At 47.7% G+C, this 14,079-nt stretch overlaps 1 protein-coding gene across 1 annotated transcript; it reads right to left on the bottom strand.

The window, feature by feature from the left end:
• Window positions 1-1,324: 1,324 nt before the first annotated feature.
• Window positions 1,325-4,382, bottom strand: A4GNT (alpha-1,4-N-acetylglucosaminyltransferase). Its single transcript, XM_042821132.1, has 3 exons — window positions 4,278-4,382; window positions 2,884-3,333; window positions 1,325-1,936 (listed from the first exon to the last, which is right to left on the bottom strand). The coding sequence occupies exons 1-3, from the start codon at window positions 4,380-4,382 to the stop codon at window positions 1,325-1,327; spliced, it is 1,167 nt and encodes a 388-aa protein (XP_042677066.1).
• Between the last annotated feature and the right edge of the window lie 9,697 nt (window positions 4,383-14,079).

A 14,079-nucleotide genomic window follows, 5' to 3' on the forward strand; every position in this document is an offset into this window, starting at 1 on the left:
TGGCAAACATTCTATGACGGGCAAGCCATCCACCCCCGCCTTTCTGCTCCCAACCTAAAAACAGCTGCTCAGACAGACGCAGAAGAGATTTGCAAGCTGTGCCTTTTCAGGGAGTTGGGTGGATTTGCATTGCTCTTACAGGAGGAAAATAAAAGTCAGTGCAAGAGAATGCATTGCTTTCCTGAAGCATATGAGGTCACTGGGTGCTCTGATGGGATTAAATGGGGTCTCCCTTATTCTATTTCCCTCTGGATGGCCCCAAGAATGGAGGAGCATAGAGGGAGCTCAGAGAGGCTGGTGGGGAGATGTGGCCCATGGGAATCCTGGCTTTTGGCAGTAGTTCCATGTGAGAACCATCACCTTCAGGGTGAACGGGGTGCCAGTGAGAGGGAAGGAGACAAAAATGCAAAGTGGGAACCCAAAAGAGATATGAGGAAGAAATAGGTGACAGCTGGACAAAGGTGACCTTCCTAGCACCTCCTGAAATGTCTTTCTAGGGCAGTTATTCCCCATTTTACTGGTAGCAGAAACCCATTGATTTCAATGGGACTGGGGAGTGCCAGCAGGCAGGTCCCATCAGTTCTTGGTGCCCCAGCACCTCCTCTTCAAGAGATGCAACACTTTGCAGCCAGAGCTGACTCCAGAGCCTGAGGAAGGGCAGCCTCATTCTGAAGGAGCCAAAGAAGATGTGTGAGAGTGCAAATATGTCAAAAAAAGAGAATCTTTTTCCAGGGGAAAGCAAGCTCAGAGGTTGTGGTGGTTTACTATCCATTTTATTTTAACTTGCACTGATATGTCCCTCTCAAAAATGGAGGGTATAAAGTTCATGTGAGAAAAGCTCAGATTAACGAGAAGACAATAGTTTGGGCTACTCTTCATTAGCAGTCATCCATCCCCTGCCATTACACATGCATTACACCTGCTCAGAGGCCTCAGCCCATCCCAAGGCCCCTTGTGTTGGCAACTTGTCTGATGTGTAGCTGACATTTCTGTCAAGAGGAGCATCTGAAATCCATCCTAGGAAGGCAGCAGGTCTTTTTATGAACACCTCCTTTCACAAAGCTCAGTAGAAAGGTCCACAAGTCCCTTTGATTTGTTAAGATTTGGTTCACGAGCACCTCTAAAGAAATAAAACCAAATTTACTCAACCTCTCACGCAAAAGTGTTGTTATAATGTCTCTGCAGGCTGCATCCAATGCATATGTTCCTTAGCAGCCTAAAGGAGCATGGGCAGTGGCAATGCAAAGGTTTTTCGACTGCAAAGCCAGCTGCTGACTCCAACGGGGACAGTCTGGAAGAATCACTCCTTCCTTCTTCCTACACATCACACAGAGTCCTCGTAGCTTGTGAAGACCCTCAGCTCTGCGTTTTGGATCAGGTCCTCATAAGTGCTGGGGCAGTAGGTTTTGTACAGTTTTTCAGCCAGCGAGTTGCTCCCAGCAACCACAGCTTTCCGGTTGCGGTTCATGAAGTTCCACAAGTGCAGAGCATAGGAGTGGTTGAAGTCAGGGACTTTGTCCCATACATCGTAGTAGCGGCTCCAGGCTGGGTATGGGATGGGGTAGAAACGCTGTGGGTTTAGGAAGGAGATGTTCTGACAGCTGTGATCCTCAACGCCTTTGAAATCTGTGAGATTGCAGATGGCTTTAAGCATCCTCGTCATTAAAAAGGGCCCCTGGTTCCCCCAGATGTTCCCATTGTACTTGAGAACAAAATTCTCCATGCAGTCCCAAATAAATTTGTGACGGGCAGGGAAACCAAAGATCCCGTTGCTGGAAAACCTTGACTTCTGTGCTGCCAGGAAGCTACCCTCAGGGATGGGCCTGATGGAGATGACATCTGTGTCCATGTAGATGCCCCCATACTTCCAAATGAGCGCCAGTCTGCTGGCGTCAGAGCTGACATGGACCCAGTTCTTCTCCTCTTCGGGGTCTACCTGCAATCAGAAAAGCAAGGCAATAATGCACCCATCCACCCATCAGGATGTGAGCTGCACCATAAAACACCCCTACACTAACAGTCCACGTGCCTTCAAATGCCACTGATTGCCTTTCCTTCCTAAAGCTATTGAATTTTATTGGAAAAAAAGGATAATAGTGCGGAGCAGAGCAATGCTTTGTTAATGTAAGGAACATCGGAACATTTCACTTGGTGTTCTTTGAAACTCACGGTGTTAAACCAATGATGCCATGAATCATTGCTTGCTATATTACTGAAGCTGAAACTACTTTAAATGTTCCCTTCCTTATCGCTCTCAGATCTTCCAAACAGGCCTGCAGGTTTCCATAGACTTTATTAGTTTGGAGAGCTATTTCTTCCTCAGGAAAAGGAAGAGTTTGAAGGAAATCCAGTTTCACCACTTGTCCTGCAGGGAGATGGAGCCAAACAAACCTGACAAAATCTTATTGCAAGTAGTTTGCCAGGAGCTTGTTTTCAAGGTGGAGCTTGCGAGATCTCACCTTGGGTTTGGACATTGCGGGTACAAAAACTGAAATCTCTCTCACATCTAATCTCCTGTGGGCTGTATCAGTGTGTGGCAGCCTTAATATGTGCTCAGAGGACTCGGGCAGACTAGCTTCTGTTGAGCAAGATTATTAAGTGCTGTTTTATCAAAACACATGTGCAATCTATTTTTACCAACGCTCTGTTTGCCAAAAATCTGATTCTCCAGATAGTGGGAAATTGCTGATATTATGTTCAGTAAACAGATAGATGAATACATTGCAAAACATGGCAAAAATAAACACGTTCTGAACCAGAACAATGAAAGTGACTGGTTTCTCATTGCCAAGCCTGCGCTCCTCCCTTCATTTCAAGCCTTCTTTGGAGTTTTCCCACCATCATTTCAACTTTTCCCTACTTCCCCCTCATCACGACCCTCACCTCGTTGTACCACTGCAGAAGAGGGGTCTCCTGGAAGACGTTTTCCATCTGGAGAGGAAAAAGGAAGACATTCTTCATAGAAGATAAAAGCGAGAAGGCCGTGTAGCTGGAGTTTGAGTCCAACACGGTGTCATTTGTCAGCCCCTTCATGAAGAGGATGATGGGCCGGTCCTGGTAGATCCTGGCAGCAGACTCCACGGAGCAGGACACCAGTGGTGGTGGTTCCAGGCGCTCTGTCGTCTCCAGGAAGATGATGCTTCTGCCCAGGTTGAGGACTTGCTCAGGTGTCAGGAATTGCTTGGGCATAGGCATACAGGAGAAGAAGCAGCCAGATAGCAAGGAGATCTCGTACAAAATGCCGGAGACGAAGAAGAAGCAGAGGCATATGTGGATTTTCTTCAACATTCTTGTTTTCCCTTGGGCTTTGAAGTGATGCCTCAGGCATATATGCTAAGGAGAAACAAGGAGAAGCAAAAATATGTATCTGTGTTATGGCTTAGCAGGACTGGGAGTTGTTGGACTAGCTTTGGAAAGTGTGGCATGAAGGTAGCATAATCATGCCTTTACTCTTAGCAGGAAGGCAGCATAGTGACACTCATGCCTTTCCCCCATAGCACTGTTCCTGGAGGTGTTCAGGAGCTGTGGAGATGTGGCACTGAGGGATGGACCTTGTCAGTGGGCATGGTGGGGATGGGTTGTCATTTGCTCCTGATGATCTCAGTGGTCTTTTCCAACCTTAATGATTCTATGATTGTATGAAGGCAGCAAGGTGATGCTCATGCCTTCCCCCATAGCATGAAGGCAGCAGTGTGATACTCTTGCCTTTCCCCAGGACAAACCTGACATGAAACCTTGCAGTGCAGTGGGCTCTGCCTGAGGGATGAAGTGCTGTGTAGCCTCAATTCCTCACCCCCAACCAGAAACTGGGGACTTGGAGAAGTCCTGAAGAAGGGACACATGCCTACATCTCGTGGCACAGCTACGCAGTTGCTGAGTTGGAAAAGACCCAGCGTGAGATGGGATGAGATTTTGGTACCTCACCCCTGGAGTAGGCTAATGTAGTGTATGGTTCTAAAGCTTTGGAATATCATGCCAACATGTGCTTGTCCATCAGTAGATGTCCTTGGGATGTGAGAACCATAACCCCAAGGTGTGGTGGAGTTAAGGGGACTGTGAGTGCCAGCAATGGGAAGACCATAGTTATAGCTTTGGATGTCTCAGCCAAAGGGAACATGAGCACATAGGAACCAAAGTCTCTCCCAACCTGCTCACACCTCAGCTTTTATCCCAAAGTCTGTGAGGGACTCAGGTCCCACAGGGATGGAGGAACCAGCAGAAGGCAGATAGAGGACAGAAAGCACGTGGCTTTGTGCAAGCAAAGAGCTAGAAAATACCTGTATTATAGTTCTGATGAATCCACATTTCCAGCTTGTTCGTTGGCCATCAGGCCTCCTGGAAGCCCAGCTCCTGGAGGAAGACACCCAAACTGTCTGGATCATGCAAGGAGACTTCTGAAGGCAGCAGATGGATGCTCAGAGAAAAAGTGGCTTTACTTTCTCAGCCCAAGAGATGGTGTGAGGCCAATGGGGTCCTCCTAAAAGGACAAAGAATGGACAGGTTTGGACATCTCCAGCCTGCATCAGCATTGCCCAGCTCTTCAATCCTAGTCTCACTGCAGCACGAGCCCATACAGCACCAAGGAGCTCTGGCTGGTGAGACGCAGGATTGAACCTTCGCTGAACTGCATCTACAGGCTCACAGTGTAGGGAAATCCCTCCTGAGATGACACCAGGTTGCGTGGGAGCAGCCACATCTGCTCTGCAGGGACTAGCTATCACCCTGGAGCCAGGGTCTGATGGAAGAAAGCTGCATTGAATGACAACTCAGACCAAGTGATCTCCTGAATGTGTTTGAAGACTGATTAATTAAAAGGAATGGGAGGAAATGAGAGTGTGTGCTTGGTTAGTTAATAAGATGCATTACCATGTCACCTAGCTGGAATGTAGATAAGTCTGCAGTGTAGAGAACCCCATGGAAATTCCCCTGGAAGCACTGAGCTCGAAGCTGTGGCAGCTCTTGCTCCATTTTTCAGAGCTCCATCTCATCAAATTAAATATTAAAGCAATGGCTGCTCCCATAAGTATGGCTTTTCATGCTGCATAGCAAATTTTGCTGTTTCCCATTGCCAATGCATAGAAAATAGAAGGTTGTTGGGGTTGGTTTTTGTTTTTTTTTTTTTTTTGCTATACTCCAGGTTCCTGCAACAGCACAGGAAAAAACACTGGGGGTGAAGCCGTGAGGTGCTGCAATCACCAGCATGGTTGTGGGGATAATCTTCTGAACAAGGCCAGCAAGTTTGCAGCCTGCAGGGGAGGAGATGCTGTTTTTTCTTTAATTACTGTTTTTCCCTTCTTTTTCTAACTTTTTCTCCTTGCACAGAGGCTCTGCAGAGGAGACCAGCCCCCACCTCCAGGGCCTCTCTGCAGATAGGGAATGTGGACGGAAGACAGGGAGCGGAGAGCAAACACGAAGGTTCGGAAACAACGTGTTCCTGAGCCTGCTGATAAAGCCAGCGGTGCTGCAATGCTGGGTTTCCTTCCACATTCCCCTCCTGCCTCTCTCCGACAGACTTTGACATATTCCTAGTCACTTGAATATAAAACAGGAGAAGTTTAGCAGCTCTCTCACCAACCTCGGCTTGGCCAGAATTTCAAACTCTTCTTTCTGTTATTTTCCCCTCCAAATCCCAGTTTAGACCCAAACCATGCACGCAGCTTGTCTGCTGTTTCCATGCAGTCTGGAGGCTGGTGCTCCCTCTCATCCTTTGCAATGTTAAAAATCTCAATGCCAGTCTGCTGGCTTTGGTTTTGATGAGAAATGGGACCACCTGGACTTTCCCATTACTTGTTGAGCATTTCCTCTCTGATGGCCTCTAGATCCAACATCTCCTGCCTGAACGAGGAGCCCAGCAGAGCGGCGGTAGCAATAGTCGTTCAAATTTAAAACAGTCCAGAAGGCATTTTATTTGCAAATTGTGGAGGGAGAATAAGTAGACCCTCCAACAGCTATCAGCTCCATGTACAGCATTGTACGAAGCGACGCCAATCTTCATCGTCTCATTCTGGGAAATTGTTTTGCTTGGTTGGTTTTCCAAAACCCACTCTGTGGCGAGTTAGAATTCTCATCACATTTGACCTGGAGGCTGCTGTTATCAAAATGTTCACTTCTCAGCTCAAGTTAAAAGGACTGCAGAGCAGCGCGTTAAAAATAAATCCCAGCCATTGAATAGATTACCCTGCTGAGTGGGCTGCTTTTCGGCTGCAGCAGACGGCACGCTGGCTTGATGGCCCTTCTTGTAAAGATATTTCTTTTCTCCAGGCAATTGCAGCATTTCAAGTGCGGGATGAAAACGGCTGGGAGACTACAAGTGAGATTAGGAGAAGTGCCGCGTGCTACAGCACGGCTCCAGCTGTGTGATAACTCCTCTGCCATGCCCACAGGACACGTGCAGCAGGAGGGTGCAGTGGGATTTTGGGGCTTCCTCTGAGAGTCAGTGGGTTTTGCACCCAACTGACAAGGTGGTCGTCCTTATTCCTCCAGGTGGGGAATAACTGTGTGCCATTCAGTGCTGATGCACTCATGGCATTGCTTGGGTTTGCACTCCCTTGTCTTTGCAGAAGCTGCTAGAGCAAATGGCAGCTGCAATCAAGTCAGTGCCTGTGCACGCACTTCAAAGGCAGTTCCCCTCTTGATTTAACACCAGGCACATGTGGAAACCTGTATCAAATGGATGTCCTATAGAAGAATATACCATATTCATTGCAAACTAATTAATGCTACTTCTAGCAATGCACACAAGTAAAGGCGCTTCCTCCCACACCACTTTTCCCTCATTCTGATTCCCCAACCCGGCATGTTTATAGGTAAATCAAAACTCACCTTTTGGCTGGAATAATCCAGCAAAGCCTTCAGTCCTCTGGGAAGCAAATCCAAGCTGGAGCAGGCAGGAAGGCACTGGAGGAGCTGCACGGCCTCTCCTCTATCTTTTTCTGTGCCAGGGCTTGGAGCAGCCTCATAGCTTGCTCGTTACCTGCTCTGGTGTTTGCATTCTTGGTGCTCTGAGATAACACTGAGGAAGGAGCTGGGGCTGATCTCAGAGGCACAGGCACACAGCAGCAGGCAGCGCCCTGCTGGGGTCCCCAGAGATGGGGGATAGAGCCAAGCAGCCTCCAAAACCCTGACTGCCTGCACCCTGTGGAGCACTGCTTCATTCCCAATTGCCTGGAAGGGAGGTGGCTTACATTATATTTAGCTTTTTTTCCTCTTTGTATCCCAAACTGCCCTTATGGAAGACACTTTGCATTGCAGCTTAGGTGTTTGCCCTAAAATAAAGGAGTGCCCCAGAGTAGCATGCAATGCTATTGCCTTGCTTGGAAGTGCTCACAACAGTGCCCTTAACAAATACATCCCAAATAGCACCCTGTGTCCTGAGCAGTGTCCCAACACAGGTTGAGTCTATTTAATCCAGGCCAGGCTGGATGGGGCCCTGGGCAGCCTGATCTGGTGGGGGACAACCAGGCCACAACAGGGTTTGAACTGAAAGGGCTGTAGAGTCCCTTCCCACCCAAACTGTCCTGTGATCCTATGAATCCAAGGAGCACTTCACCAGCAGCCCTGCACCCATAGGGCTGGACTTGCTGCATGTTAACTTGTAGTGGAAATGTGGTCACCCAGCCAAACCGTGGTCACCTCAAACCCCGAACAAAAAGGCTGCAGGGTTTGATGTTGCTTAATGCATTGCTTTTAAATTTCATTGCAATGCATTGCTTTTAGGAGCAGGGCTTGATCTTTACAGGTCCTTTCCAATTTGTGATAGTCTATGATTCTAAATGCACATGGCTAGTTTGCACCGAGCATGGCTGTGTTTACCAAATTTAATCAGAGACCTCAGAAAACCCTCTGGAAGGAGTGCAGCAATGACTTGGCTCTTAATAGCCATCTTGTGCTGGGTCAGCAGGATTTATAACAGAGATGGAGCCACAAAGTCTAATAGAACTCCCAGGCAGATCCCTCCTGCACCAACCCACTGTGGTCAGCGCAAGGAAGCCAGAGCACTCTGCTGGGATGCAGACTCCCAGAAGTGGTTCTTTGCAGCATCCCTCCTGCTCCCTCCTTTTTGCTCTTCTCCTTTGATTTTTGGTGAGGCCACCCAGAAAAGCGCTTTTCTCCACCATCAGCAACCCCCTAGTGCTAAGAAACCACTGAGAAGTGCTCAGCTAAGCACCTCTGCCATTTGTGGGGGCACAAGACAGCAAGAAGCCAGTTTGCCTTCTGCAACCCTTCACTGAGGAGGCTAGGGCGTGGATGCAAAGGGCCCAGCCTCCCCTGGCTGTGTTTGCACTCCCGCGTGCAAACAGCCTGCTGCAGGCAGCTACCAGGGATGTGGAAGCATTAATGCTGCCGCGGCCGTGCAGAACAAACAGTTCCATGGAAAGCTGGCGAGATATCCCAGGCTTAATCAGCAGATAGCACCCAAGAGAGCATGCGGGAGGGCTCGGCTCATAAAGAAGTCCCTGGGAATGACGTAGGATGAGCCCCTGTGCCCGACACACCTCAGCTCTCCCCAGGAACCCTCTCCTTTGGCAAACACTTCACTCAGATCCATCTCTTGCAGTGAGGGAATAGGATGTATAACACCCAGGATGACCATCCATCCCTTCCTGATGCATAGTGCTGTGCCTACAGTACGAGCTGATGCATAAATACAGGGGCAGAGATGCCATCTTGTACAAAAAGCTTCAGCCCAGCTTTTACCATGAAAGCATCCCTGTGCCGCACCATCACCCATCACTCCCATGTGCCACCAGCCCCCTGGCCTGAGAATTTGCTACAGACTGTAGGCTGTTGGAGCACATGCCTCCAGACTATGAGAATGGACAGGGTTGGAAGGGAGCTGATGTCTCCCTGACAGCCACTTGGTCCAACCCCCTGCAAGTGCTGCCAACATAGAGCACGTTGCCCACGGTGCCAAATACATGGGTGCATCCCGAAGCATGGAAAGGAAGATGTGAAGAAAAATCACTTGGCTGCTTGTTGGGAAAAACTGAAAGAACACTTCAAGACAGAAATGGGGTTGTTTGTTCTAGAGGGTTCTTTTGCTTGCCCCCTGCACCTCTGTGAATGGTGCTGGGGTGAGCCCTAATCTCATGAAGGAGCATTTTTACCCCAGAAAACTGCTTTTTTTTTTAGTGGCTGGATTCATCCTGACCCCTAGCAATATGCTGGATGAATACAGGCAAAGATGCTCTCACATGGATGGCAGCATCTCACTGAGACTCTGTTCTCCTTGTCTGGGTTGCCGTGGATCAGACACAACTATGCTGATCTCACCTGTGTCCCATCAACCTGGCATGTGAGTTGGGGCCCTGATAGCCACGCACAGATGAAATACTAAACATAGGCAGGGGTCAAATCCTGTTGCTGTTCTGCATTGCCCTCTAGAGGAGCGTGGTTTTTGCTTTCCTTGTGTGGAGGGCACTGAAAAATGAGGATCTGCAGGCAGAAGTCGGTCCAGGTCCCATGCATCCCCAAAGGCTCGGTGGCATATGCTTTGCAGCAGGGATGGTGCCCAACCAAAGCAGCCCAAATTTTTGCTCTGGAACCTTCCAAGTCTCCATCTTCTCTATAGCAGAGATCTTGTGGGGATTGCTCTCCTGAACAACCTCGCAGACAGCAATCCTACAAAACTCACCCACGCTCCAGCCTAAGGGCTTCAGTGTTCCTCTAGAGCCCTTAAAGCACTACAGCATTTCCATACACTCTGCATTGCCCACAGCATGTTATTAAATAAAGTAATAGCTCGCTTACTAAGCCTCACCAAAGGGCTGTTCAGCTCCATGCCTATGATCACTGCCAAGCATGGAGCTTAGTTAAGCTCCCTGGGGCTTATCAGCTGTTCATGCTTCCCATATCTCCTTAGATGCTGCAAAATGAACCAGCATATGCCACTGTTTACCAAATTGTCTCCAAAGACCTTTCTAGAAAATTCCAGCCCAGGTGATGACTGTCTCAGGAGGTTACAAAGGATAGAAGTCAGGTGGTCCTCATTCTGTGGATAGACAGCAACTAGACCCCCCTCATCTCATGTATTCATGTATTCTGTGTTGAGCCCAAATTTTTTCTCCTTGCCCATTCTCCTTGGCCATCTAGGTAGCCCTCCACTACACCCATTCTGGTTTTCCAATGTGTTTCTTAACTTAGGTGTCCACAACTGGATGCAGTGTCCAGCTGTGGCCTTGAAAGGGGACCAAACCCTTCCTTCCCCCCCCAGTGCTTAATCTGGAGCAGGACCTTTTGAGAAACATAAGCTACAAAATAATGTTTTCTTAGTTATCCTACAATATATACATATTAATTGCTGTTTCTTGGTGAAGAGCAAACTCAGTTGGTCCAGAGGAAGGTAATGCCATGCTGGGATTAATACTGGGAGGCAACAAATGGAGAAGGAATGCAAGGAGCTGCACTGTGCCAAACTACATGCTATTGTAAAGCAATACTTCTGTGCTTAAGAGTTCCCATGTTTATATTTCTAATCCCTGTAATGTCCATACAGCTTTAAGAAGAAAACAAGAGTAACAACTGAAAAGACAGCCACCATATCTGCAATAGGAGATGCCTGATTTTACTTTAAGCATTTTGCAGCTGCACAGCTCGCTATAGCATCACTCCCTGCAAATACCTGTACATTATTACAGCCTTCCTCTGCTTTGATTTAGTCAACCTTTGCAATATTAATTTATACATTATCATTTGGTTTCCCAAAGTGCTGATAGGGTTTGGAGTGTTTGCTGTATTGGACAGCCTTTTTAAAATCAAACTCAAAACCACAAAAAACCCAAGGTTTGTCACTTGCAGGCTTAATGCTGTTAGTGCCCTATAGAGGGGAACAGTCTGGTTAGTGAGGGGTTCCTACGTCTACTTCTACATCACAGAGGCTTTTTGTGCTTGTGTTTGGAAAGCAAACACCATTAGAGTTCATGGGAAAATTATCTGCTATGGATTGTATTTCAGCTACCAAGATCCAGACTGTGCCAGCCTCCCAGCCCCTACAGGGCAAGGTCCCACAAAGCAGAGCCCTCCAGCTCCTCTCCTGCACCCAAGTGAGGAGGTACAGAGCAAACCCACAGGTCCCTGTGCTGCAAGCATGGCTCTGCTGGACCCCACAGCACTCCCAGCCCCCAGAAATGCTGGGAAACAGGGAAGCTCCAGACACTGCTCCTCTAAGAAGCCAACCTCTGCATTACTAAGCCATCCTTCCAGGGCTTGTTTGAGTGCAAAGCATTCATGAGATGAGTGCTCTCCTAGCTCCGTGGCTTGAGCAGGAAGGTCTTGTGTTGCCTCCTCCCTGTATAACACCAGAAGGCAACACCACCTGCACTCAGCATGAGCAGGCATGGTCCTTGCATCACCACTGCCTGAGGTCAGATCCCACCAGCTGCAAGGCAGCAGTGACAGAATGCACATCTGGAACAGGAGTGCTGGCAGCCTGCAGCAGGAGCCTCTCGGCTTGATTTTATTACCATTTTATGGACAGCCAGCACCAAGAGCTTTCTATATTCATGAATTCATCAGATCTGTATTTCAAAAATAATAGATGTTGTTATTATTATTATTGGAATGAATTTCTCTATTATGTTCTGAGTGATTGTAACTACTTACTGCCTCCAGCGCAGGAACCATCTAAAGAATAACACTTCTGTAGTCGTTGCTACAGGGTTGGGTGTTGGTTTTTTTGTGGTTGTTTTAAGTGAGAAAGGTAATAACCAGAACAGCAGCAGCAATCATAACAGAAATAGAGCCATTATGAGGTTGTGGATAAATACCAGCGTTTTTTTTTTCAGGTAAAGCATGACTCATGCTTCTCCCTGAGATTTTTCTTGATTGCATGGAGTGCTGCCTCTAACAACAGCCTCACACTTTCTGCCTGCTTTATCCTATGTACGGAGGAAAGAAAGCAAAACAAATCCCAGCAGAATGACTTTCTGATCCATTGATTGCAAAGGAGGATGGTGAGGCTCTTTGCTCCCAGCCCCAGAGCTCCTCCACAAAGCCCTTATCAATGCCTGTTTGCCCAAGTGTGCCTCCTTCACTTGTGCCTATGATATGTACTTTGGAGGTGGGGCTCGCACTGCCCTGAGCAACTTCAGAACTGCAGGTTTTTCTCCTCAAAAGCTAGTCCATCATATGCTGTGCATTGGCAAAGAGCAAAGATGAACCAACTGACCATAAATTATGCACTCGCAAGCTAAATCTAGATAGCTAGTGGATAGAGCATAACAGCCGTGATAGATGGCTTTCCTCCAGCTAGCAGGCAGCCTGGGGACTGGAAAATAAAGCAGAAGGGGCTGCAGAGCTGCCCGGGAGGCTCTCCAGGAAAAGTCCTAGCATGGACTGCTCTCCGTTGCCATCATAGCAGGGTTTATGGACAAAGTTACAAATCCCTCTTCACCCAAGATTTTTGGTTCCCCACTACGATTAGCAAGTGCCAGGCTCCATCCTGACCTCCCTTTTCATGTGACCCATATGGTGCTGCCATCCAAAGAGCTTCCACAGCATTCTGTGCAATATGCGCTGTCAGCGTATTTTGACACGAGTCCAATAGCATGGATTCAAAAAAGATGGGATCCCACCATGCCAAAATACAACATTTGGTTGAGCATCTGCCAGAGCCTAACTAGCAGACTGTTGGGGATGTTGCATTTTCCTTTTTCTCTCTTTCTTTCTCTCGTTTTCCGTCCTTCTTTCTTCTGTTCCTTCTTTCTTTCCTTCTTTCTCTCCTTCTTTCATTCTTTCTGTTTTACTATTATTATACTTAAAGTGCAGGAAGGCAAAGAGGATGGATCATGGAAGATTCTCACACTAATATTGCGTGACTGAGTACCCATTCATAGCAGGGTCAGCTAGGGGGGGCATTCATCACAAGCACCAGGCAAAAATTAAACTTTTGATCACAGTGTGATTGTAAGTTGCTTTACCAATGCACTACAACACCCTTAACATATCCCTATCCAGATCTTAGGTATTTTCCCCCACGGTGTGCTGGAATGATTCTGCAAGACATAGACCCTGGGTCTGTCACAACAGGAACCAGTCCCTACCTTCAGCTCAGAGATGCTGCATTATTTGAATGCAAAATATTCAAATATACATTATTTGATAATGAAAGTTACAAATTCATTTTGGTGGCTGAAATCCACATGAAACTTTGCCCTATGCTTTAGGTTCAGAAACCCTTGATTTCACTGAATCACAGAATAATCAAGGTTGGAAAAGACCTCTAAGATCCCCAAGTCCAATTCAACCCAGCCCACCATGCCCACTGGCCGTGTCCCTAAGGGCCACATCTCCACAGTTCTTGAATCCCTCCAGGGACAGTGATTCTCCCACCCCGCTGGGCAGCTGTGCCATTTTGGTGAAGGTGAAGGCTCACTGATCCGCTTTGGGATGTTGTATGGGAACTGTTGGGTCCTGGCCTGAAGCACTGATTGAGCACCTGAGGAAAGGACCTGGTCAGCCCTGGGAGCACAGGTGAAGGAAATTGGGTTGGAGCCTGGCTGCACCTCTCTTAGACCCCATTTAAGGGCTGACTGCCACCAGGGAAGCAGTCATTTCTGGAGATTCCTCCTCTGTGGAGTTTCCCCTGAGAGCCTTGATACTTGGAGATGGGTGAGCAATCTTTTTCTCTTCCCTTATAACACCTTTCCATCACGTTGATCGTTCCAGTTGTTGCAGATGTCCTTCATGGAAGTAGGTTTCCTCTTGAGATAATCCATCCTGCTGCCTAGGGGAGGGTTAACACAACGTCAACATAGCAACAGGTGAGGAAATCCTGGAGAAAGTCTGGGGGAAATTCATGCCACCTCCTTTCTTTGTGTTGCACACATGGATATTAGTAACTGGAGAAACTGCAGCCCTATCTGAGATCATGAAAGTGATGTCCCAGCTCTCTTTGAGTTTGGCACTTTCTCCTTAAATGCTCCTGCTTGTCCCAGAGCATTTTCTGACCAATAATCCCAATCTCAACCTACTTTTATAGGCTTTCCATAATAGTCATTCAGTATCACTTACCCATACAACTAGCCATAGCACAGTTTCACAAGGACTGTGACACGAGGAGAGGACTTGGCTTTCATCTCG

The sequence above is a fragment of the Centrocercus urophasianus genome, unplaced genomic scaffold, assembly GCF_019232065.1.
Source record: "Centrocercus urophasianus isolate 14NV4802_14NV808 unplaced genomic scaffold, USGS_Curo_1.0 seq_19, whole genome shotgun sequence".
Lineage (NCBI taxonomy): Eukaryota > Metazoa > Chordata > Aves > Galliformes > Phasianidae > Centrocercus > Centrocercus urophasianus.